The 22,386-nt window shown below is 42.0% G+C and overlaps 1 protein-coding gene and 1 long non-coding RNA gene across 6 annotated transcripts in view; one reads left to right on the forward strand and one right to left on the reverse strand.

Moving 5' to 3' along the window:
* Positions 1-665, reverse strand: part of LOC134481520 (uncharacterized) — a 30,663-nt gene extending 29,998 nt beyond the window's left edge. Inside the window, exon 1 of the long non-coding RNA XR_010057079.1 lies at positions 452-665. This is a non-coding gene — a long non-coding RNA (uncharacterized LOC134481520). The remainder of the gene's footprint in view (positions 1-451) is intronic.
* Positions 1-22,386, forward strand: part of Astn1 (astrotactin 1) — a 318,149-nt gene that overhangs the window by 218,526 nt on the left and 77,237 nt on the right. For all 5 annotated transcript variants that reach the window (XM_039090767.2, XM_039090768.2, XM_039090769.2 and 2 more), the window contains 5 exons: positions 3,291-3,428; positions 3,917-4,067; positions 13,189-13,355; positions 16,312-16,506; positions 17,855-17,982. In XM_039090767.2, coding sequence (XP_038946695.1) covers positions 3,291-3,428; positions 3,917-4,067; positions 13,189-13,355; positions 16,312-16,506; positions 17,855-17,982 — 779 coding nt within the window. The remainder of the gene's footprint in view (positions 1-3,290; positions 3,429-3,916; positions 4,068-13,188; positions 13,356-16,311; positions 16,507-17,854; positions 17,983-22,386) is intronic.

Below are 22,386 nucleotides of genomic sequence, written 5' to 3' on the forward strand. Positions count from 1 at the left end.
TCTGGACAGAAATTTCTATCTGGGTTTCAAGAGGACCGTGAGGTATAAAGCTGAGGCCTCAACTGGGCAGTGGGCATCCCCATCTGTCTCTAGGGTACCCAATGTGGGAAGGCAATCCAGATGCTCTCCCAGCTTCCACTGGGTGGTGTTTTAAAAGTCATTCCTGACAAATTTGCATGAATGAGGGACAGATGAGATTTCAGGACACAGTTTTTTTCTTTTTTTCTAACAGCTTAGTCTATATTTGGTTTTTGAAGTTGTTCAGTAGATTCTGCCGATGAAAGAAAGTTTTAGAATTTCATATGCATCAGTCAGCATGGGCTGGCAAGTTGCTGGGATCCACACCTGAAAACTACCTCTCTCTGTCCTACAAAAAGTTGATCTTTGGAAGGTCACTGATATCCTTATAGTATTACATGCTATGTTGGTAAAATGGGGTCAAAGTACTCACTTGAGAGGGCCATCTTGAGAATAAATGAGGAGTTCTTAAAAGTAGCTTTTCTTATTTTCTTTTTTCTTTCTTCCGTCCTTTCTTTTTTTTCTTTTTTCTTTTTTTTTTTGAAGAGTTCTCAATAAATGTTAGTTTCATTCCATGTCACTTGGCCTAAAGGGCTTCACCTTGGCTCTATCACAGACCAAAGAAGACTCCATTGTTTTGCATTTCATCTCCTGTTTATGGAAAAATAGCATCTTGGTTACTAGATCCATGGAAACGCAAAGGTTTGCTCACAGCCTGTTTACCAGGAAGGATTAGCTTCACCAATGCATTCTGCAAATTTGAACATCAAGGGTATGTCACTCAGACACCATTGAAAATGAAGGAGACAAAATATCCTATTGATTAGTTAATGACTATGTCTTGAATGACTCCCTCAGTCTAGGAATTGTGTTAATCTCTGCTACCCAAGAGCACACATTCTGCTCAGTCATGGTGAACCTGGAAAATAAAATGTCAGGTACAATTCCATGCATGAACTACAGCAGAGATTCTCTAATGTAGAAAGAGAAGAGTCCCTTTTCTCCACCTGAGCATTGAAGACCAAGCTTCTGGGATAGTTTCTGGAAGGCTTTATGACTGGAAAGGATTGTTTAGTTGAGTTGGTTCAAGTGAAGAAAAAAGAAAATAAAATCTAGAAAGAACTAGTAATAGAAGCAAGAATAATTAAAAGGGTGGGAGGATATCAGGAACTACAGTCATATGGTATGGAGGGGACAAAAATATGAAGCAGGGCTGGGGCCAGAAAAAGCTAAAGATGTGATCACAGTGACACATTCAGTTTTCAACTTTGCATGCACAGAAATATGTTAAATAGTTTCAGTTGGGGCAAGTTATAGATTTCTGCCATCCCCACTTAGGAACACCATCACAAATGTAACACAGCTGCCAACCATTTCCTAAAACCTGTTACATTATTCAAGTACAATTATTTTAATATCAGAATAGAAGACAAAGGCCAGTGTCCAATGAACCACATTAATCTTCATGCCATTTAAACTTGTGGTTGTTCTTCTGCAATGGTAGGTGTTAGTATTGTCCTTGTCTAAGTTGCCTAGTGTAAGTGGCCACCTCAAGAATGCCCTTCAGGAAATACAAATGAAATCATACAAATGCCCGAAGGTCATTTATTTCAACCCACATTTGTCTTTAATTCCCAGACTCAGGGCACCTCAGATCAGCCTGTTGCTGCCATATAGCCAAATGGTGTGTGTGTGTGGGGGGGGTGTAAATGTGCTGCTGTGCCTTCAATAAATATTACTGGTTGATTTCCTAGTGAAGACAGCAATAATCTTTTGCACCACCCCTCAAGTCATAGGCTTGGCTACTGCCTCATACAAACAGGAAGGAAGATCTAAGAGCCTCCTACAGAGTAAGAGCATCTCTGAATATCTCCAGAAGTTGAGAGGATTCAGAAGTCTGGAGAACAAAGAAACAGTGGAGAAAAGGGAGAAATATCCACCAAATCAGGCCACCTGCCTCTCTCCCAGAAACCCCTGTGGTGAAGCAGGAACTGATCTTCTTTTAGCAACTCTGATGGCAAGGACTGTCATTCAGGTCATGGGAAGAAATCACATAGCTATGCATTCCTGGTCTGGTCTGTGGATCTGCTCTGTGGCTCGCACTCTGGGGCAGGCTCCACACTTCATTTACAAAAACAAAACAAAACAAAACCAACCGAGGCGCTAGTCTGATTTCCTATCATCTCAGGCAATGCTGAGAGGAGAGAAGACTGTGTGGGCTAGGAGAGAGATGAGCAGGGCTCTGAATGTGGCTGTGACCAGCATGCCGATGAGGCTGGTGTAGAGGTTCTGCTTAATTGCACATATCCTTCCATTGTTCCTCCCGCCACATCAAATTGGGAGGAGACGCTAGGCTGCCACCGCCTTGTGATATTCCACCCACATTGGCTTTTATCCCTTAGACTATTATTTTTTACTGTGAATACAGAGCGTTTTAATGTCTTCGAGATGAGATGAATGAATAAACAAACAAATAATCTCTCCTGGTTTCCTTAAGCTCTCCCTTGAAATGCTGATTGATTCTTTTATTCCTTTTAGCTCTTGTTACAAGAATAAATTTTTTAAAAAGTCTTCCCTGTATCCCATGGGTTATCATTGTTAGCTCAGGGTGCGGGTAGGCGTACAGAAGATAAATCTGGACCTGTTTTGTTCATTTGCTCATCTCTCTCCTCTCACCCCTGGAGGCTCCTGACTTCAGTTACTTCCGTTCCTGTCCTACAGAAGCTGGGGAAGGCAAACTTTTCTGGCTGCCACTGCAAGTTATAGAGACCTAGGATGAGGATGTGGTTTCTCATCTCAATTAAACTGCTTCCAAATGTGATATGACTTAACACAAGGGAATCCCAAACTCAAAGCTGAAAAAATTCTACGCCCTTTTGATGACTTGATAAAAGCCACTTCTAATGGGTGAACGCATACTCTGATCAGATCTTCTGCTCTTTGTCGCTGTGAGAAGGATGAGGCCTCTCTGCCTTTCTCTGACTCAGCCATGTTGTCCCTGCTTGACAATCTCAACTGTGTCACCCTCTGAAGAGCACTGCAAGGGATGAGGAAGATGAGAAAGGAGCACGAGGGACAGAGTTCTAGATCCTCTGGTGTGATTGCTATGCGATACCATAACTCCCCGTGTGTGGGTCCCTGCAGCATCACCTGGTGTGGTGGGTACTTGTAGATTCATGAAGGCTGAAGAGGAGGCAGCTAGTGACAGAATACTAGTGGGCAGTTATGCGCAGCTGTAACCACCTCGTGTGTGTGTGTGTTTATCCATGCAGATTCACCTATACCCTTGGGGAAGGCATGTGGCTGCCCCTCAGTAAGAGTTTTGTGATTCCACCAGCTGAACTAGCCATCAACCCATCAGCAAAGTGTAAGACGGACATGACGGTGATGGAAGACGCTGTGGAGGTCAGGTGAGTCTTGGTTCAGGGTGGCTTAGGAGGGGAAATGAGAAACCACCTGAAGGTCCCAAAACGAAGGAGGTGGGGGTCGGGCAAGCTGAGGTTGGCAAGCTGCCTTCAAGTTCCCTATATACACAGTCAGGATCTGCTCTTTATCTGGGTCAATATTGCATAACCCAAGGCTCATTCGCTGTAAGAGGACATAAAATTAGAGTTTGTAAGCACTTCCCACAAACCTCAAGGACTGACAGGCAATAAAATGTTAATTTCCTTGCCTACGTTCAGATCTCCTTCTTTGACCAGGCATTATAGCATTTGGCTCAGTTCCCAGATATGGCAAATGCCCATGATTTGTTAGTTCAACCCTTCGAGGATGGCTAATCTGCCATTTTTTATAAAAAAGAATGAGAGCAGAAAACGTAGACCAGAACGGAAAGTGGAATGTAGAAACACCTGTGGCTTTTGGAATCCTTTGATACCTCCATTGCTTCGTCACGCAGAGAGGAGCTGATGACGTCATCATCCTTCGACAGCCTGGAGGTCCTCTTAGACTCCTTTGGGCCAGTGCGTGATTGCAGCAAAGATAACGGAGGCTGCAGTAAGAATTTTCGCTGCATTTCCGATCGCAAGTTGGACTCTACTGGTTGTGTGGTATGTTCTTTCTTCCACCCTAGAGGGTCCTGTGGCGGGGGACTAGGGGTGGGCAGGGAGATAACACATGATGCAGTCATACAGAAGCAAATCTATGCAGTAGCCAGCTGTGACCACCATCTAGTCTAAATTAAGAATTTCTCTCTTGATAGGAATGGGGAGTTAATCAGTCCATCCGGAAGTCTTCACAGAGCACTCCTAGGTGGTATTTGTCTTGTTTAGTTTTTTAAAAAGCAAAATCTCTATTGTTTCATTTTACCAATGAAGACTTGGGAACCAGATGCTCGGGTGAAAGCCCACTAGCTCAGAGAGGCAGAGAACCATTCAGGTGACCTTTCTCCTTAACAGACAGTCCAAAAGGAAGTTCTCTTCCAAGTCATCTCAACCTCAAACTGAATGTCCTTCCCTCTACTTCCTGTGTTTCTATCATTCCTCCTGACTTCCTCTCACCCTCTATTTTTTTTTTTTTTTTTGGATGTTCACTCCCTGTCGATTGGTTGCTTACTTTACCACCTTACCTGTGGTTGACTTTACTTAATCCTGTTTACAGTTAACAGAAAGCTCTTGGATTAAAGGTGTGTGCTAGGGCTGAGTCACACCACAAGACAGGTTTTAGCAGAAAATAACACAATCTGGGGATTCATAGTGTGATCAAATATCCTGCAACAACATGGTGTTCTAGACCTTTCTAGAGGAACTTCCATAGATTGAATAGTAGTCTTATAAGAGAGTTGATAAGAGCTATTTGAAAGCTAATCAATTGCTTCAACAAATGACATTGGCTCCAAGCTAATAGAAAATTTTAGGAGAAACCCACCCAAAGCTAGGCAAGTTATGATATAAATGCTAAGGAAAAAATAACAAAAATGTGATGAGGGACTACAGAGATGGTTCATCTATTAAAGGTTGAGGCTGACGATAACAGCAACCACAGTTTCCAGAGCGCATGCTTACCTCTCCAGCTTACTCTTCAAAGGCAAGCATTTTTGAGTTTGAGACAGATCTGCTCTACATAATGAGTTCTAGGCCAATCAAGGCTCCATCAATCCCATCTCAGGAAAAATACAAAACAAAACAAAAACAAAAACAAAAACAAAAACAAAGCAATAACAAAAAAAATTGTCATCAGTTGGAGACATTACATTAAGGAACCCTGCTTCTTTAAAAAGTGGGTTTCTGGTTTTTTTGTTTTGTTTTCTTTTCTTTTCATTTTCAGATCTATAAACTTAGCTAGTTAAAAAACAAGTGATGCTGTTAACCAATAAGACTTTTGGGGCTAGGAAATACTATGCAGTTTCCCAGGTTATGGAACTGAAGATGGTACTGGACCAGGAAGTTAAATGGAGGCCAGAGATAGTGGAACCATTGGGCCCTGGTTCCTTTATGTTGGCTGTTGCTATTCCCCATAGCACCCTCAATCTATTTTTAGTCCTACCTTCTTTAGAAGCTTAGAGTGGAGAATCATGAAATCACAAAAGGGGAGAGGCTGGGTCAGGGAAGATGTCATGGAAGATGTTCAAAGTGAGAACAGAGGAGGTAGGGAGCATTCATTGAGATGTGAAGTTCTTCAATGTTGAGTTGGGAGAAAGGACCAGGAGCTTCCAGTCCTGGGGAGGATATGGTGCCCCATTTAACTTCCCATTCTGACAGCTGAGAAGTGGGAGAGCCCCAGAGCATGGGAAGCTGTGAGGATGCTGAGCCAACACCATCCTTCACCCTCCTTTTTACTCAAGTCTGAGCATCTGTTCCATTCGGGGAGCTCTTCAGTGTCAGTGATGACACTGATGTCTTTCTGGTGTCCAGGGTGTAGTCACTAAGCTGGTACCAACTAAGCTGCAGCTAGGAGAAGCCTGGCTTAGCTCAGAAAGAAAGGGACACGGGAAACAAACAAAGAGGAGATAAAGTTATGGGATAGATAAGATAATCTGACAGGTACCTAAAGAGGACAGAAAAGAATAGGGTGGGAGAAGCGCTTGGGGAAATTCAAAGTATTTCAAACAACAGATATAGTATTGGTTAGTTCATAGCTTCCACATGCAGCCAGAAGGTGAGCTCAAGCTCCTTAGTGCTCTCCTCCTTTGGCCTGTCCCACCCACCAGAATTTCCCAGATGACTATTTCACTGTTCAAATAAGCTCCAAGAGGAGGTGTTTTTGTTTTTTTCTCTTTTACCATCTAGCCCGCTTTCCTTTACCCAGACTTCCAGTCTTTTATTTCTTAATGTTTTCTGGGATCGTTTTAAGTACTGAAACCTGGGCATGAATCTATGTGATCCTCCCTTGCCCACACTCCTTAGCCGCCCACATATGATTTTCATAGGAATATTCCTACACAGGAATTGACTCTTGTTACTTCTTCCAACCAGGACCCTTTCCCCAGCGGCGGGGGAGGCCTGTCAGGTGCCTTCTGTTGGCCATCCTTGGCCTTTCACTTGGCATGTAGCTGTGCTGATGGATTCCTACAGTCTCCACATTGTAATCTGTGAGACGAGCTAGCAGGAATAGTTCTGATGAATATGCATTTGCAGACTTGGAGCCACTGCAGAAAGTCACCCAATTATACCAGAACTTGATTAGCATAATTCTTTGAAGTCACTACTCCACGTGGTTCCCAGAGAGAAAGGGGCCAAGTCAATTGGCAGATCTATTCCATTCACTATTGCTCATTGGCTATGAAGCATATGGTCCCTGAGAAGAAGGGTGGACTTTGTGCCCATCATGAGGCTTGTGACCCCACTGAATAGATGACTAAGGATCTGAGTCTGAGCCTGACCTCAGTCTACTGGGCATCTGTATTGTCTCCAAGTCTTGTTGTGTTAGCAGAGTGGTCCTTTGTTATCTGGAAGTGGGCCAGAGGCAAAGACAATCTGTATCTACTGACATTTAAAAATTGGCCCACCTCTGCACATAGACCCTTATTTTCAGTCTTCTGTGTGTTGAATGGAAAGACTTCCCAAGCAAGACATATTTTCATGAAAGGAGAAAAGAATGAGAAACAAGAGAAAGCTGAACCTTCAGAAACCTGGGAAGGAGTCAGAGATAATGGACCTCACAGAAGGTGCAGCTGTATATTTTTCTAATTCAAACTCAAGGCAGAGAGGTAGGATTCATGTTATGGCCAAATGTGCTCAACTTTCATTTTTCCTAGGAAGGCTCTTTTAGTTATGAATCAACTCCCAGGGGCTAATTGTACCAGTTAATTACTATTGTTTATATAATCTCCAAAGACAGAAAACAAACACCTGTGAAAAGCATAGCCTCATGTAAATCGTAACACACCATTATAAATAGTACTACACTCTAATAACCAGGGTCCATGAAAACTTCCAGAGGGTTTTCAGAGCATGAAGATGGCCAGATCTTATTCATTTCCCTTAAATTCTCCTGTACCAGATGCTTTCATATTGCTTTCATATTTCACTTGTGGCTGAAACAAGTCATCCTGAGTTTAATGGATTAAGAATACACAAATGTCTTAGAATTCAATTCTGTATGAGAATCAGGATGGGTCTCACTGAGCTAAAATTAAGGGCTAGTCAAGGCTGGATTCCCTTCTGGAGGTTCTGGAAATAATCAATTCATTTATCCTTTTCAACTTCTAGATTCTATATGTGTTTCTCAGTTCAGAGGTCTAGTGGTACACTTCTAACTAAAGCCAGAGATAGTTTTTCCCTTTCTTTCTCTCTTTCTTTCTCTCTTTCTCTCTCTCTCTTTCTCTCTTTCTCTCTTTCTTTCTTTCTTTCTTTCTTTCTTTCTTTCTTTCTTTCTTTCTCCTTCTTTCTTTCTTTCTTTCTTTCCTTCTTTCTTTCTTTCTCTTTCTTCCTTCTTTTCTTCCTTCCTTCTTATTTTCTTTCTTTCTTTCTTTCCATCTGTTTGTCTGTTTTCTTTATTCATTTATTTAATTTAATTATGTGAGTACACTGTAGCTATCTTCAGACACATTAGAAGAGTACATCAGATCCCATTGTAGATGGTTGTAAGACACCATGTGGTTGTTGGGAATTGAACACAGGACCTATGGAAGAGCTGTCAGTTCTCTGAACTGCTGGGCCATCTCTCCACTCATTATTTTTCTATCCACTCAATATCCTTCTTCTACTTTTAACAACTCCTGTGATTTCATTTAGCCAATCTAAATAATCCAAAATTATTCCCTCATCTCAAGATCCTTGATTTCATCATGTCTGTGAAGTATTTTTGGCTATGTAAGGCAATATGGTCTTACATTCCTATGATTGTACCACAGACAAATTTGGATGAGCCATTTATGACTAATGACAGTGGCAATTAAGTAGATGTAACAGAAAGAACTTTAGTCTCCTTACCCCAGCCCCAGTTTTCATGAGAGCATCCTTACAATTTAGCATGCGTGTGTGTTTGTGTGTGTATGTCTCTCTCTCCCTCTCTCTCTCTCTCTCTCTCTCTCTCTCTCTCTCTCTCTCTCTGTGTGTGTGTGTGTGTGTGTGTGTGTGTGTGTGTGTGTCTGTGTCTGTGTCTGTGTCTGTGTCTGTGTCTGTGTCCTGTGTGCATGAGCAGGACTTCTCCCAAGGGAAGGCATCAACTGTCTTTCTTTATCACTTCCTTCCTTAGTCTTTGAGATGAGATCTCTCACTAAACCTAGAGCTTACGAATTCAATGAGACAACCTTGCTAAAAAGCCATATAGCCTCAGCTGGAATCCTGATGTGCATATCTCTCTGGGGATGAGATTACAGACATCCATATAGACTAGGCTTTTATTTTTATGGGTGTTGGAAATGTGAATTTACACCTTGTGCAACAATCACTTTACCGACTGATCCATCTTCCTAATCCCCCTCCTTCTCAGGCCTACCCACTGCAATATCACAAATAAAGAAAGGAGGAAATCCCATGTTCCCTCCTCATCCACACACTCACATGGGTGCCGAGAATACCCAACAAATACTTCTGATTTGTAAGACGTTGAAATAAACTAGATAAGTAGACCATGGCCATGCAAGGTAGTCCTGAATTCTTGTGTATGGAACACGTGACCTTCCCTCCCTGACCATTACACTCTAATGAATGTTGAATTACTCCGTGACCCTGACACCCTTCCTCCACATGCTGCTCACTATGGTTTCCCATAACATGTGTCATCTCACCTTTGCTCGAGCACAGATGTGCAAAGACTATTAGGTATGGGCATCTTTCCTTCTCTCTGTAGGTCAATAAGTAAATGAATACACTTCAGAGGTTTCCAGAGAGATGGGGGCAGAAAAACCACAGCAGCCTGAAATATAAATTTAACTCCATCACAGTTTTCCCCTTGGGAGGAGTCCTGCATGGCTTGAACCGGCATGTCAAAGCCCATCAAGAAATTGTGGAAATCATCATTTGCAAAATGTATGAGATTGCCACAGAGGGAGGGGGAAAAACCCTATTTCCAGTAGGAAATGTGGTCTCTTGGCTTATGAATCATCCAAGTAAGGTGAGGCAGGCTCAGCTGCTGAGATCTGTCCCTCTGCTCCCAGGAGACACGGATATGCTCATGCATCCATCACTCATACCCATCTGCCAACAGAGTATCTACTTTGTAATCTGGAACTGAGACGTCTGTGGTCTCCAATTTAGCCTCCTAAGCAATTAATCAACCAAAACTCATTGGTTGAGAAAAAGGGGGGGAGGGCAAAGAAAAGGCTTTGAATGGGGAAAAGTCATTTTAATCTCATTAGCAAATTATGCCTTAGACCAGTAATGAGTCAAGAAGCCATGAACATCTCATGAAAGATGATTAACCTTGTGTATTTTAGGGGTCATTGAAATATGAGGTCATTCATTAGATCTTCCTGGTGGGGGGAGGGCTATGGCTCTAATAAATGGAGTTTTCTTCTTAAACCTGTAGTTTATAAAGTCCCTGGAACTGCTAAATGTAACCTATGCAAAGCAGGGTTAATATATGACCTTAGGGCTCTCTCTTGGGCAAACGATTCTCATTTAAGGACCAAAGGGAAGGATTATCCACCGGCAGAAGGAAAGAACCGCCAAGCTTTGCCAGCAGAAAATGTAACTACTATAGACAAGTGCTCCCCTGGATAGGGCTGGAACTACCTCCAGAAACAGGGCCACAGTTGATTGTAGCTTCTCTTTGTAGTCAGATCAAGATTTTGAGAAAACCTGAAATTTGAATGTCTTAACAGAAGGAAGACACACGAGAAACCAAATTTATTTCATGGTCTCTTGAGTGATTAGCTCTCTGGGGAATGGGTGTTCCAGATACCAAGAGTTATGAAAAAAAAATCTCAGTTTTTTATTTCAACATGTTTTTCCTGGAAATATATCTAAAGTGCTCTGAACTGCCACCCAAGTTAGTTACAGTACAATAAAGATAATTGCATCTTTCTCAGTGACTGAGAATCTAGTTTTGCCTTCAAGGTCATCACTCGGGACAACTTACAGTATTGCATCCTAAAATAGTTCCACTAATAACATGGGGTGTGTGTGTGTGTGTGTGTGTGTGTGTGTGTGTGTGTAAGGAGGAACACAGAAAAAAATATCAGGCTAAATCCTAAATCCTGTAAGTCTGTGGTTGAGGCAAAAATATACTTCAGAAATAGTTTAAAATAGTCAAAAGCAAATCTCCAGGGCTGTTTCACATTGTTGGTACATTGCCTCGATTTTTTCCGAGGAATGGAGATTTTATCACAGGTGGGCAGCTGAATGTCAGACATATACACACACGCACTTTGGAGTAAGACGGATCTAGGCCCAAAGTGTGGTTCTATCATTGTCTACCAATGGTGACCTCAAAACAAGCTTCTTTGTTTTTCTAAGCCACCCATAAAATTGAGAAGATAACGTATATCTGTGTTGTTGGGACTTCAGAAAGTACAACAGATAAAAATAGACTACAAAAGAATTGCCTAATTCGTGAGAGCTGTGGTTGTTATTTTTACCTTTACTTATAAGAAAAAAAAATATATCCAACTTGGACATGACAGTGAAGACTGTCTTCTCTCCAAATCTTTTAAGAGACTCTGAACATCAGGTGGTCCAATTTGGAACAGTCATGGTCATCTAGGCGTTAGGGCCAGGCAAGACATGAATATGCCAGGACATGGAATTCTGGAACATTGTTTCATTCAGCGAAGTCTTTGTCAAAAATTTTGCATGATGGAGCACTCTGAAAAGAAGCAAGGTGGCTGAGAAGCTGGCCAGTCCTGGCTGGAGGCTGATAGAGCTAGCTGGTGTGAGAATTGAAATCACAGGAAGCAGTATTAGCCGGACAACAGGCTTTATTCTGCTTGATGGCTTCTAACAAGCTTTACAAAAGGGTGACGGAGTAGGGGGAGCAACTCCTGGCCACCAGTACAAGACATTTAATTCCAATAATGCTTTGTTTCTATACCCAAATCAAAACTGGGCAGCCACATGGTGCCTAAGCCAGCCCCCTCTGGTGACACATCTGGCTTAACAGCTGGGTAACTGAGGAGCTTGATGGGTGTGTGTGTGTGTGGGGGGGGTGATAACAAATCGTGGGGTGCAACCTTCGGCTTCTGCAACTGCTTGTTCGCCATCATAACCATTATAGGGAACATCTGGGTGCTCATAGCGGGGGGCAACCCTTGGTATTGGCTTTAAATGCTGCCACCTTCCAGCATTCCATCTGCGCTCTTGGGAAAGGGGGATGGCCCAAGCTGGGGGCCTGGCATGTCCTGGGGTTGGGACATTTGTTTAGGAAATTGCAGAATTAGTGTCAGTAAACAGTGCGTATCCTGCTGTGATCTTTGACTGGGAAAGGAGGAGGGAGCAGAGGTGGCTTTTCAGAGACAAATCTGCAGAAGCGCTTAACTCCATGCTAAGTAAGGCAAGGTGCCTGGCAGAAGAGACAGAGGCCACAAGCCAAGCAATGGAGAGAGAAGGGAGACAGGGGTCACACTGGCCCAAGTTTCAGAAATTTCATTAGGGTTATGGAGGAGTGTGCTTAAGAGACAGACAGACAAGACAGACAGACAGACAGACAGACAAACAGACTAGATGGGTAGCAGGAGGATGGATGATGGATGGATAGATAGATAAATAGATAGATGGGTAGATGATAGATAGATAGATAGATAGATAGATAGATAGATAGATAGATAGATGATAGACATAAGATATTGTAGTTGCTAAAATCCTGAGTTTTGAAATCAAATCTGGACATGCTCTTCGCTCTTCTCCCTTCTACCTGCTCCAACCTGGCCTACATGTTTACCTTCTGCCCAATCTGTTAGAATCAGTGTGAATATTAATGGACATCTTCACACAGGCATAAAGAGCCTGTCTGAAAAAATAATAAGATAAAATAAAATAAATAGAATCGTAGAGAGTCTAGAACAATATCGGGGCTTTCCCCGTGTCCTGGAATGGGGATAACACAGGACGGTTGTGAGAGAAAATGGTACAGGCTTCAGGGTTCCATAAATAGATGTGTCACAAGAAGATGATAGAACACTCAGGATGCCACAGCCAATCTGCCAAAGATTCAAGTGTGGATTGAATGATTTTAGGAGTCAGACACTGTACCTCAGTTTCCTCTTATGGCTCACCTCATGGTGTGTTCCGGGGGTTGGGCTAGACATTGAGGTAGGCTGTGTGGCTTCCAAGGGATGTTTTTGAGACCTCAACGTGATGACCCCAGGATTTCCCCACTGTAAGAGTCATCACGATCCTCTCCAAGGCTACAGGAAAAAGTCTCCTTTACCTTCTGACTGGCGGCCCTGGCTCACTCCATTCTCCAGCATCGTCAACTGGTACCAAATTTGATAAAGTGCCCTCCTAATGTGGAGTTCAAACAGCACCACTGCTTTCCCTAGTCCACAGGAATCCCTGCTTAATGCATTTTAATTCTGGCCCACCACTTTCCCTCTGCTGCCAGCCTGAGGTCCAATTGGGAAGCAGCACTCTCCACTTGCTTTGTCTTGCCACAGTGCACCATGCCAGCCCGCTTCAGATCCAGTGGCTTAATGCAAATGTGTGTGAGTTGTGCCCAGAGAGAAGCAAAAGGATAAAAGGAAATTCATGGATTACTTGCCGGGTGTAATAGTTTCACATAGAGTGTGTCAGTGACTGCACGTGGGTCTCCTGCTTATCCTCTTGTGTGGATTCTTTCTGGGTCTGCCAGTGCCCTTCAGGACTCAGCCCTATGAAGGACAGCTCAGGCTGCTATGACCGCCATATCGGAGTGGACTGCTCAGATGGCTTCAACGGCGGCTGCGAACAGCTGTGTCTCCAGCAGATGGCGCCGTTCCCGGACGACCCCACCTTGTACAACATCCTCATGTTCTGCGGGTGAGTTGGAGCAGCCATGAGGTGGCTGGCTGAGGGACTTTCCAGGCTGAAAACCCAGTAGGTCCATGTGAATAGACCAGTCACTCCCTTGGCTCTAAGGAGAGAGCCAGTAGCATAGAATGAGCACTTTGACAGTCTAGTTTAGAGGAACCTTACGGGAAGTCTAGTCCAGTGACTACAGAAACACAGCCTCTGGCTTACCTTAAGGAGACATTAACCACATGGTTTACATAAATCATTGCGCGATTAAACCAAGATGTTCCAAGCTATGCCTTAAAGGAGCTACACTAATAATACGTTTTGTGACAGAAACTGTTCCCGTGGTCCAAAACTTGAGAAAGATTACGTGAATCTGCTAGATTATCAAAGGGGAGGAGTGATTTTAGAAGAATGGAAACTTCAAAATGCTGCTTCTCAAAGCCCGGGCATCTTACGTACCCCTCCCTCCTTCTGTAAAGTCATTAATCCCTCAGGGTATAATACTCTTCCTGTGAGCAGCTCTCTCCCTGAGCCCTGTGAGGGAACAGAGTGGGCAATAACACTCCATTTCATAGGCTTCTCGCCTGGTGAAGTGAACTATCTCCCTCAAGACTGGAAAGGCAGAAAACGGGAAGATTTGGAACAGAATCCAGGCCCTTTCTGACTTTTTCAAAGCTCTGCAGTTTTCTCGAAATTGAAATTTGTGTCGCTGAGTGAAATTATATTTGAAGTCATTTTCATGCTATATTTATCAAGTAAATAAAGATCTAGCCAAATTCTGCTATGTCCATAGATTGCTTGTCTATTCTTTCCTCTCCTCACTCCCTACTACGGTCTCCCACTCTCCCACCCCGTCCTGTTGCTGCAAGGGCATTGGGTGCTTGGTGCATGCTATACACCACGCTGACCACTGGGCTGAGGAGGAAATTAGCATTTAGGTTTGCATCCTCCACAAGAATCTCACCATCTAATAAGCTGCAATGAAAATCAATGTTTATCATCATAAAACTATGTTAGGGGCTTGCTAAAAGCCGATGCCCGCTGAGTAACCCACGAGAGGGTTTCCAGTGCACTTGTAATGTTGTTTTATTGTATTTTATCTCATTTCTTTGCAATTGAGCAATCTGAGTATGTAGTTTCTTGTAAAACCCCATTCCACAGATAGAAGCTTGTTCTAAATTTTAATGTTCTCTGTAATGTTGCCATTAAGACCAACCCACTTCAATTAATGGAAGCAGAGCCATCCGAAGCTGCACCTCCTCTTATTAACTGCATAGACATTTCATCACCTGCTTGTGCAGCACCTACGTGTGTGTTAGACATGAGCAAAAACAGGATGCCCATCCCTTCTCAAGAAGTTTACTGTGTAATACTTGGACAGAAGAATGAGAGATGGGGCCAGATGGAGGGGACAGACAGTTGTCAAGATGTTTAAGATGAACTGCCATGGAACCACACACCTTTACCAGCCATCGCCCAGACTCTGGTTTATTTTGGCTAGAGGAAGGAGCCATTTTAAGGTCTCAAACCAGACCTACTCTGACTTGTGGACTCAGTCTTCTGTGGGTCTTGAACCATATCAGTCCCCTGGTCTCATTGGACTTTCTGGTTTCAGTCAAAATTAGGCATGTGATGGTTAGTGTTACCCAAGACCCATATGTCTTATCCAGCTGCCAGTTAAGCCCTGATTTAAGGCTCTCATAGAGAAAGAAACTCACATGCACTTACAATTAAAGAACTCCATTCACACCCGTTAATACAACTGTATAAATGGGAAATGGGATGAGTTAGCAGTGAAGGTTGTTTGCCTATGGTCCTCATTCCCACCTCTGCTAATAAAAATAGCCACGTTTAGCCAGCACTAGCTGTACATTCAGCGTGGTGTAAGTTCTATACGTTGAATACATGAATTAATTTCCTCAATTCCCAGTACAACAGTTACTTCCCACACCTTTCTGGCAGTTTTGAAAACGAAGTCTCAGGAGAGTTTAATCAGCTGACCCAGAGTTACCCAGTTAAGGGCAGCATTAACGTGACACTGATGTGCATTACTTCTTAAAACTATGATCCTTTGTTCCTCTGTAAAGAAGTGAATTTTTTAATTCATCACAATTACTCCAGATAGTGGGAAAACGATGTACTCAGTATCATAATTGTCTTAAATTTTTAAATCTGTTCTATTTCTAAAGAGGGACACAATTTTTTAAAACAATGACAGCCTTATTAAAGAATTAAGTCTTACTTGAGTTAAAAATGTATCTTACTTATAACTACAAATAAAGTCCAATTAATGACTTACAAGTCACTGACCCACGATTACCAAATTAATATTACGTTCCAATTAGAGCAATACAACATGGAAAACATCCACCCAGGAAGCAGTTGATAGTTTATGGAGCACACAGTAGTCTGGCTTCTCTTTAGTTCAGAATGTCAATGCTGAATTGAAGACCGTTTGTATGACTTGCTGATTTGTTTGTATGCATTCAAACAGAACACAGCTAGAAGATCATAAATCTTCCTCATTTCTTAGTTGACTTAACACAGGACCGGTTTACAGAGTTATTAATTTCTTAAGCACAGTGTCACTCTTTTGCTGCCTAATTACAAACAAATGCCAACTGTCCACAGAATGTGCTTGAGAAAAATGCGGGGATACCTTATACTTAAGTATGTCAACTCATTGAGACGCTGATTTCCTTTAATTCTTATATTTGTTTGGAAATCAGAAGGCTAGGACAGGCAGACGCACCCAAGTCCTAAAAGACTTATCTTCTAAGAAAGAGTAAAAAAAAAAGAATGTGACCATGATGGAAAGAAACTGAGACTAAGGACTTAAAGGACTAAGGTTCAATTGGATTATTCCTAGTTGGGGTCATCCAGTATCTTTCCTAAGGTGTTGCATCCCAATTTGCTGAATTGCCTTTTTCCTGAGGAGTCAATGATGAATACTTTCTTGTGTTCTCTGTCTTATTAGGTGTATTGAAGACTACAAACTTGGTGTGGATGGGCGCTCTTGCCAACTTGTCACAGAGACCTGCCCAGAGGGAGGTGACTGTGGGGAAAGCAGAGAGGTTCCCATGAACCAGACTCTCTTTGGGGAAATGTTCTTCGGTTACAACAACCAGTCCAAGGAAGTAGCCAGTGGACAGGTGCTAAAAGGAACATTCAGGTGAACTTCATATGCAGAAAGCTCTTTTTCAGGGGTGTTGATGTGTCCTCCTCTCCGAAGAGCCTTATTCTAGGCATAAAGTTGTATATCTTGGATCATGGTGAATGTGATATGCCTAAAGATACAGACTGCTTTCTTGCCCACAATCCTATTCACATCTACACTCTTCGTTCAAGAATCCAAGAAACATGCTCCTTCTGGGTGTTTGGAAAAGCCCTAAAAGAAATCTTACCTTCAAGATTTCATGTTGCAGCCACACCAAAATGTTCAAGTTCTATTCTAACTCCTTAAGACCTGGCTTAAGCAAGTCCAGAACAGCAGTTCTCAGAGTATGCTCAGGGGATTCTTGGACATCACTGGACCTCTTCAGGGAGCACTGAGGCCCCAACTATTAGAGAACTAAATTTCCTTCATAGATGTCAACTAAAACAACATGTTGTAATAAGTTGGATTCAGTTGCAAGAATCCAGTTGTTTTCTACTAAGTAAGATATTTAAAAATAAAATAATGTCATTCCCCTCTTTCCCATAAAACAACTTAATATTGAATGGGCTTATTAGTACTTTTATGTGAATTAATTTTTTAAATTTCTCTTTTAATTTCTAACATGGTAAATATTGACAGTTATGATCATAGCTAAGTATTTGGAACATTTAGTTATTTTGCAGATTATAAAGCATTCCCGAAGACAAAATATTTGAGCCATTTATTTTGACTCTTTTTTTTTTTTTTTTACAAATTCTTTATTTGACCATTTGACTCCTGCTCTTGTTCTGTTTGGGGTTATTTTTTGAATCACTGTCTATGAGATGATGATGATAATGGTGATGTCAGTATTCAACATGAAACACAACTTGGTAGCAATCTAAGCCTTGGAAACTCTTGCTAACAAATTGGAGACAATTTTCAAGATAATTCCTGTTTCTGTTATGAACAGGAGATTTTACAAGTATTTTTTTTTCACTTTCGTCAATGGCATTGATTTGCCAGGGCAAGAAGTGTGGTATCAGAATTGATCTTGTGATGGCCTAAGTCTTCTCTGTAGTCTACAGATGTAACGGAGAATGCTGATATCTTGTAAAGAGGGAGTCAGAGGGAAAAACTGGGGTAGAGGGAATCATTCTCTACTCTGCCAATAAAGGTTTTCAGCTGATTTGCCTCTTATCTCTGTGCCCCCTTACTCCCATTTACTTCCCTTATTCATACAACTCTGTCATGATGTGAGTACCAAGGTGAGGCATGACTTTCAATAAAAATAAAGACTTATTATGACTGTGTGTTAAAATATAGAGTCCCTGCTGAGGGGTACCATGGACACTCAGAAAACCAAGATGTGCTCTGTTTCTAGACAAAACAACTTTGCTCGTGGTTTAGACCAGCAACTGCCGGATGGTCTTGTGGTTGCCTCTGTCCCACTGGAGAATCAGTGCCTAGAGGAAATCTCGGAGCCCACTCCTGACCCTGACTTCTTGACTGGTAAGAGTGCCTTCACTTTCCCAGCCAAACCTAGACAGCTGTCTATAGTTTGTTAAAATCATTCCACCAGCTTGACTATGCCCTTATGTGTTTCTAAGTCAGTGGCTTCACTGAAACATGATAAACTTGGTTATAAAATCAAACATTATTAGGATTAATTGTCAGTAAAATTGTCAATATTCTCATAGAATTGCTACAAATTTGCTGTGACAATATTTTTTTCTTGCTAAATTTTATAGGAATTCATCAGAAAAAAATGTCATAATAGAGGCATATGCATGCCAAGGTTTTGTCTGTTAGAGGTATGTAGGTCATGGCGACAGAGAGAAGATGGATTGCATATCTCCCTCTAAATGTGCATTAATAGTGTGGTTGAGTTCTCTGCAAAGAACTTATGGAGCAGTGAGATAAGACAGAGACTTGCAGAGTTTTGTTATCCAGTGACCTTATGTTTGAGTCTGGCTGTTACATGAAGGCCTCCTGATCTCTCAGCTCGTGAAGGAGACAATAAAGCCTCCTCCCTATTCTTCCATTCTAGTTTCTCCTCTCAGCCTATAAGAGACAGAGATGTAGCTTCATCAGCCCAGGCAGGACCAAAGGGTGTAATGTTCCTTTCCTGGTCTTGGCTTCTGGCTAGATCCTCTTTGAGCTACGAAGGGACTTCAGGTGTCCCATGAACTGTAGAAAATCAGTGACTTGGGATTAGGCATCATTTGCTAGGACAATATGCATGAGTTCAATTTCGTTTATTATGCTTGTTTCTTCACTATCCCTCTGCCTTGTTCATTCTGTCTTTCTTATTCTCTACCTGCTGCCTCTTTTCCTCCATTTTCTAAGGAATGGCTGAGCCTTCAGCAGACACCAGGGGTTAGAGGTGGTTCTTCCCAAGGGAATGAAGTGTAGTAATAATTAGCATGTGCTCTGGACCCTGACAGCTGAGATCAACTCCTTACAGGTCTAAGTTCAGGCCAAGCTACTTAATTTCTCTGTGCTTGGGTTTCTTTTACCCTTAAAAATGTGGATTGCCAGAGAAAGGACTGGAAGAACTTAAAGGGGCTCAAGACCCCATACAAACAACAATGCCAACCAACCAGAGCTTCCAGGGACTAAGCCACTATCCAAAGACTATACATGGACTGACACTGGGCTCCAACCTCATAGGTAACAATGAATAGCCTAGTAAGAGCACCAGTGGAAGGGGAAGCCCTTGGTCCTGATAAGACTGAACCCCTAGTGAACGTGATTGTTGGGGGGAGGGCAGTAATGGGGGGAGGATGGGGAGGGGAACACCCATATAGAAGGGGAGCGGGAGGGGTTAGGGGAATGTTGGCCCGGAAAGCGGGAAAGGGAATAACAATCGAAATGTAAATAAGAAATACTCAAGTTAATAAAGAAAAAAATGTGGATTGGAACACTGCCTTCCTTATAGAACTGATACGAGAGACTAACACTCACAAAAGTGGTTCCTAACACATTGTGACATCTGTGTTTATTAACTAAATAAATGTACTGATGAAAAGTACTGTTCAGCATGTATAAACAACTTGTGTCTATATACTGTGGTAAATGTGGCTAGCATAAAATGATAAACTTATTTAAAACACTATGAGATATTTTGATAATTTTTGCTTTTTTTCTTATCCTTTTCTTTTTACTCTTTTTTTTTCTTTTATTTATCCTCCATTGTAGATGACAACGTTGTGACTCAATAATATCATGTCTCAATGTCAAAAAAGTTGCCCATGCCTCTTACATGTCTTCCCTATAGTAGGAAAGAAAGCAACATAAAATAATAATAATAATAATAATAATAATAATAATAATAATAATAATAATAATAAGTAGATATGTTCTGGACTTTCAAGAAATACCTTCAAAATAAAAAGTCAGTTGTCTATGGAAGATTGACTACACACATATACACATATGAAGAGAGGGAGAGAGAGAGAGAGAGAGAGAGAGAGAGAGAGAGAGAGAGAGAGAGAAACATAGAGACAGAGAAACAGAGGATGAAAGGTCCTCATAAATTTCTAACATCACTTTCCATTTATTTACTGAAAAGCACCTCTTTCTCTTTGTCTCTCTCTCTCTCTCTCTCTCTCTCTCTCTCTCTCTCTCTGTGTGTGTGTGTGAGTGTGTGTGTGTGTGTGTGTGTGTGTGTGTGTGTGTGTGTGTGTATAAAAGAAGCTTGGGGGCGGAGACCTACCCACAGGGCAAGTTTCATGCTACCAATAAATTACTTAAAGACTCATTCAGGAATCACACACCCCTCCCCCCAAGTTTATGTTTGATTTTGGAAGTGAAGATTGTTCTGCTATTACCAGGCTAGGAGGATACCCAGCGCAGCTTAGGGTGATACCAGCAGCTTTTCAGCTGGAGTGAGGGGAATAGAGCTGAGAAGCATCAGAAGCACCTCTGTTTGAATCCACACCTTTGAGATAAGGGAGAGCTTCAAATTGCATTCTTAGCACAACAGAATTGTATTTTCCCCTGTGTTCTTGGACCTTTCTTCACGTGGCTTAGCAGAGTTAAAAAAGGAAGAGGGGGGGGAGAGAGAGAGAGAGAGAGAGAGAGAGAGAGAGAGAGAGAGAGAGAGAGAGATTGAGACCATTTAATCTGCATGGCTCCAAAGAAGAGAGAATAGGACACACAGAGGGAATGCACAGTTCTTGACCTGGCTGCATTTCTACCCAGCTTTTAACCTATTTTCGTATAGCAGAGCTAGAAAGGGCGTGCCTTTCTGTGATAGTAGTAAAGAGTGAACTCTTTCCCTTGTGTTTATAAAGCCTAGAACAACTAGAAGGATTGATTAAAGATATGGCTGACCCAATACCTTCCATCGTCTCTAGTTCTGGCAACGATTTAGTGACAGCTTTTCATGTGTTAATACAGTGAACCTTTCTGTCCCACTCTGTGTTGTTAGGAGTCATAATCCTCCCAAACCTACAAGCTCGGAAGGTTTTAGAGCTAAAGTGATCTTCAGAGTCTTCTGTCTCAGCATTTCTAAGCATGGTTTTTGCTTTTCTCTGACTTCAAATATGTTCAGAAATCTGCATGCAGCATCCTCCCCTCAATAATTTACATCACCTTAGTATAGCAAGCCTGCAGGCAAGAAATCCCCTTCACGTTATTTAACCCAGCAATCCCCAATCCTATTCAATTAGAGAATCCTTTGCACACAGACCATCTGGCAGAATTATTAAATAACACTGGAAATACAGATTTATAAATCTTCGTTGGCTTCTTCGGAATAACAGTTAAATACTCTAAGCTCCCCAGGCCTTTCCATTGTTATAGGCTGCATGCAAATGAAGAAAGGCCAATCAAATGGTGCCAAACAGGTAACTGATATTTATTCTGGGCTGGTGATAGCAAGGAATGCAGCAGCTATCATGCATGTTTTGGCACAGCCTTAAAAGTTGGAAGAAAAGTGGGAAAGCTTCATGATGAGAAAGGGGAAGGTTGCAAGGGTGACTGGCAGCTGTTGACATGGGGAGACTGTAGATAAGCTCACTGGAACCTCTGCCATGGCCTTGGGGCACGGATTAGATAGACAGTTATTAATAAGATCCTGGGTGTTTGAATGAAATGGTTGTAGGAATAATCATTGGGCCTCTCAGGTCATATGCTAGGGAAGGGCTGACTTTCCACACAACTGGTTTGTGGGTTTTAGGTTTCTCCCTGAATGAGTTGGTAGAGACTGGCCTAGTTTTCCATTTAGTGTAAGTGCATTCCAAAAATAACAATCAAATAAACCCGAGCGAATGTCATGGACACTCCGGGAAAGAAACCCATGCATGCTAGAAAGTGCATACTTTATTCTTCCCTTTTGACTAGGTGAAGAATTATCTGTGAGTAGGCACAGACATTTCCCAAGCATTAACAGTTAGGTAGCTGCTTCCCTGGCTACAGTGGAGCCTGAACATAGCCACTGGAATTGTGCTTAGAGGTTAAGTAACCACGTCTAGTTAGCTCATCCTGGGTAGAGGTGGGATAGCATTATGCCTATCTCCAAATACCCAGGCATCATACTAATTCTTAAATCCTCGGTGTTGTTTTAGGATGAAGTCCATAAAGTCACAGCAATGTCTGCATTGAGAAATGTCAAATACATATGTAGGGGTAGAGGAAAAGATGGGGTGGGGACAGAAAGGTGACAATGTCACAGGGACATGCTTGCACCTGTTGATTTATTCCCTCCTAAATTGTTTTATGTTCATAATTTTATTCTGCTCTGGCCACTTACCTATTTAGTAAGTGAGATAAATACCCATTTTTTCAGATACAAATACAGACCATGTTCATCACTTGCCTGATGTTATATGAGATCACAAAATTGCAAAAGAAACTAGAATTCATTCCAGCTGCACCTCTGACTTTGCAGATTAAACATCTGGGAAACCA

The sequence above is a fragment of the Rattus norvegicus genome, chromosome 13 (assembly GCF_036323735.1).
Source record: "Rattus norvegicus strain BN/NHsdMcwi chromosome 13, GRCr8, whole genome shotgun sequence".
Lineage (NCBI taxonomy): Eukaryota > Metazoa > Chordata > Mammalia > Rodentia > Muridae > Rattus > Rattus norvegicus.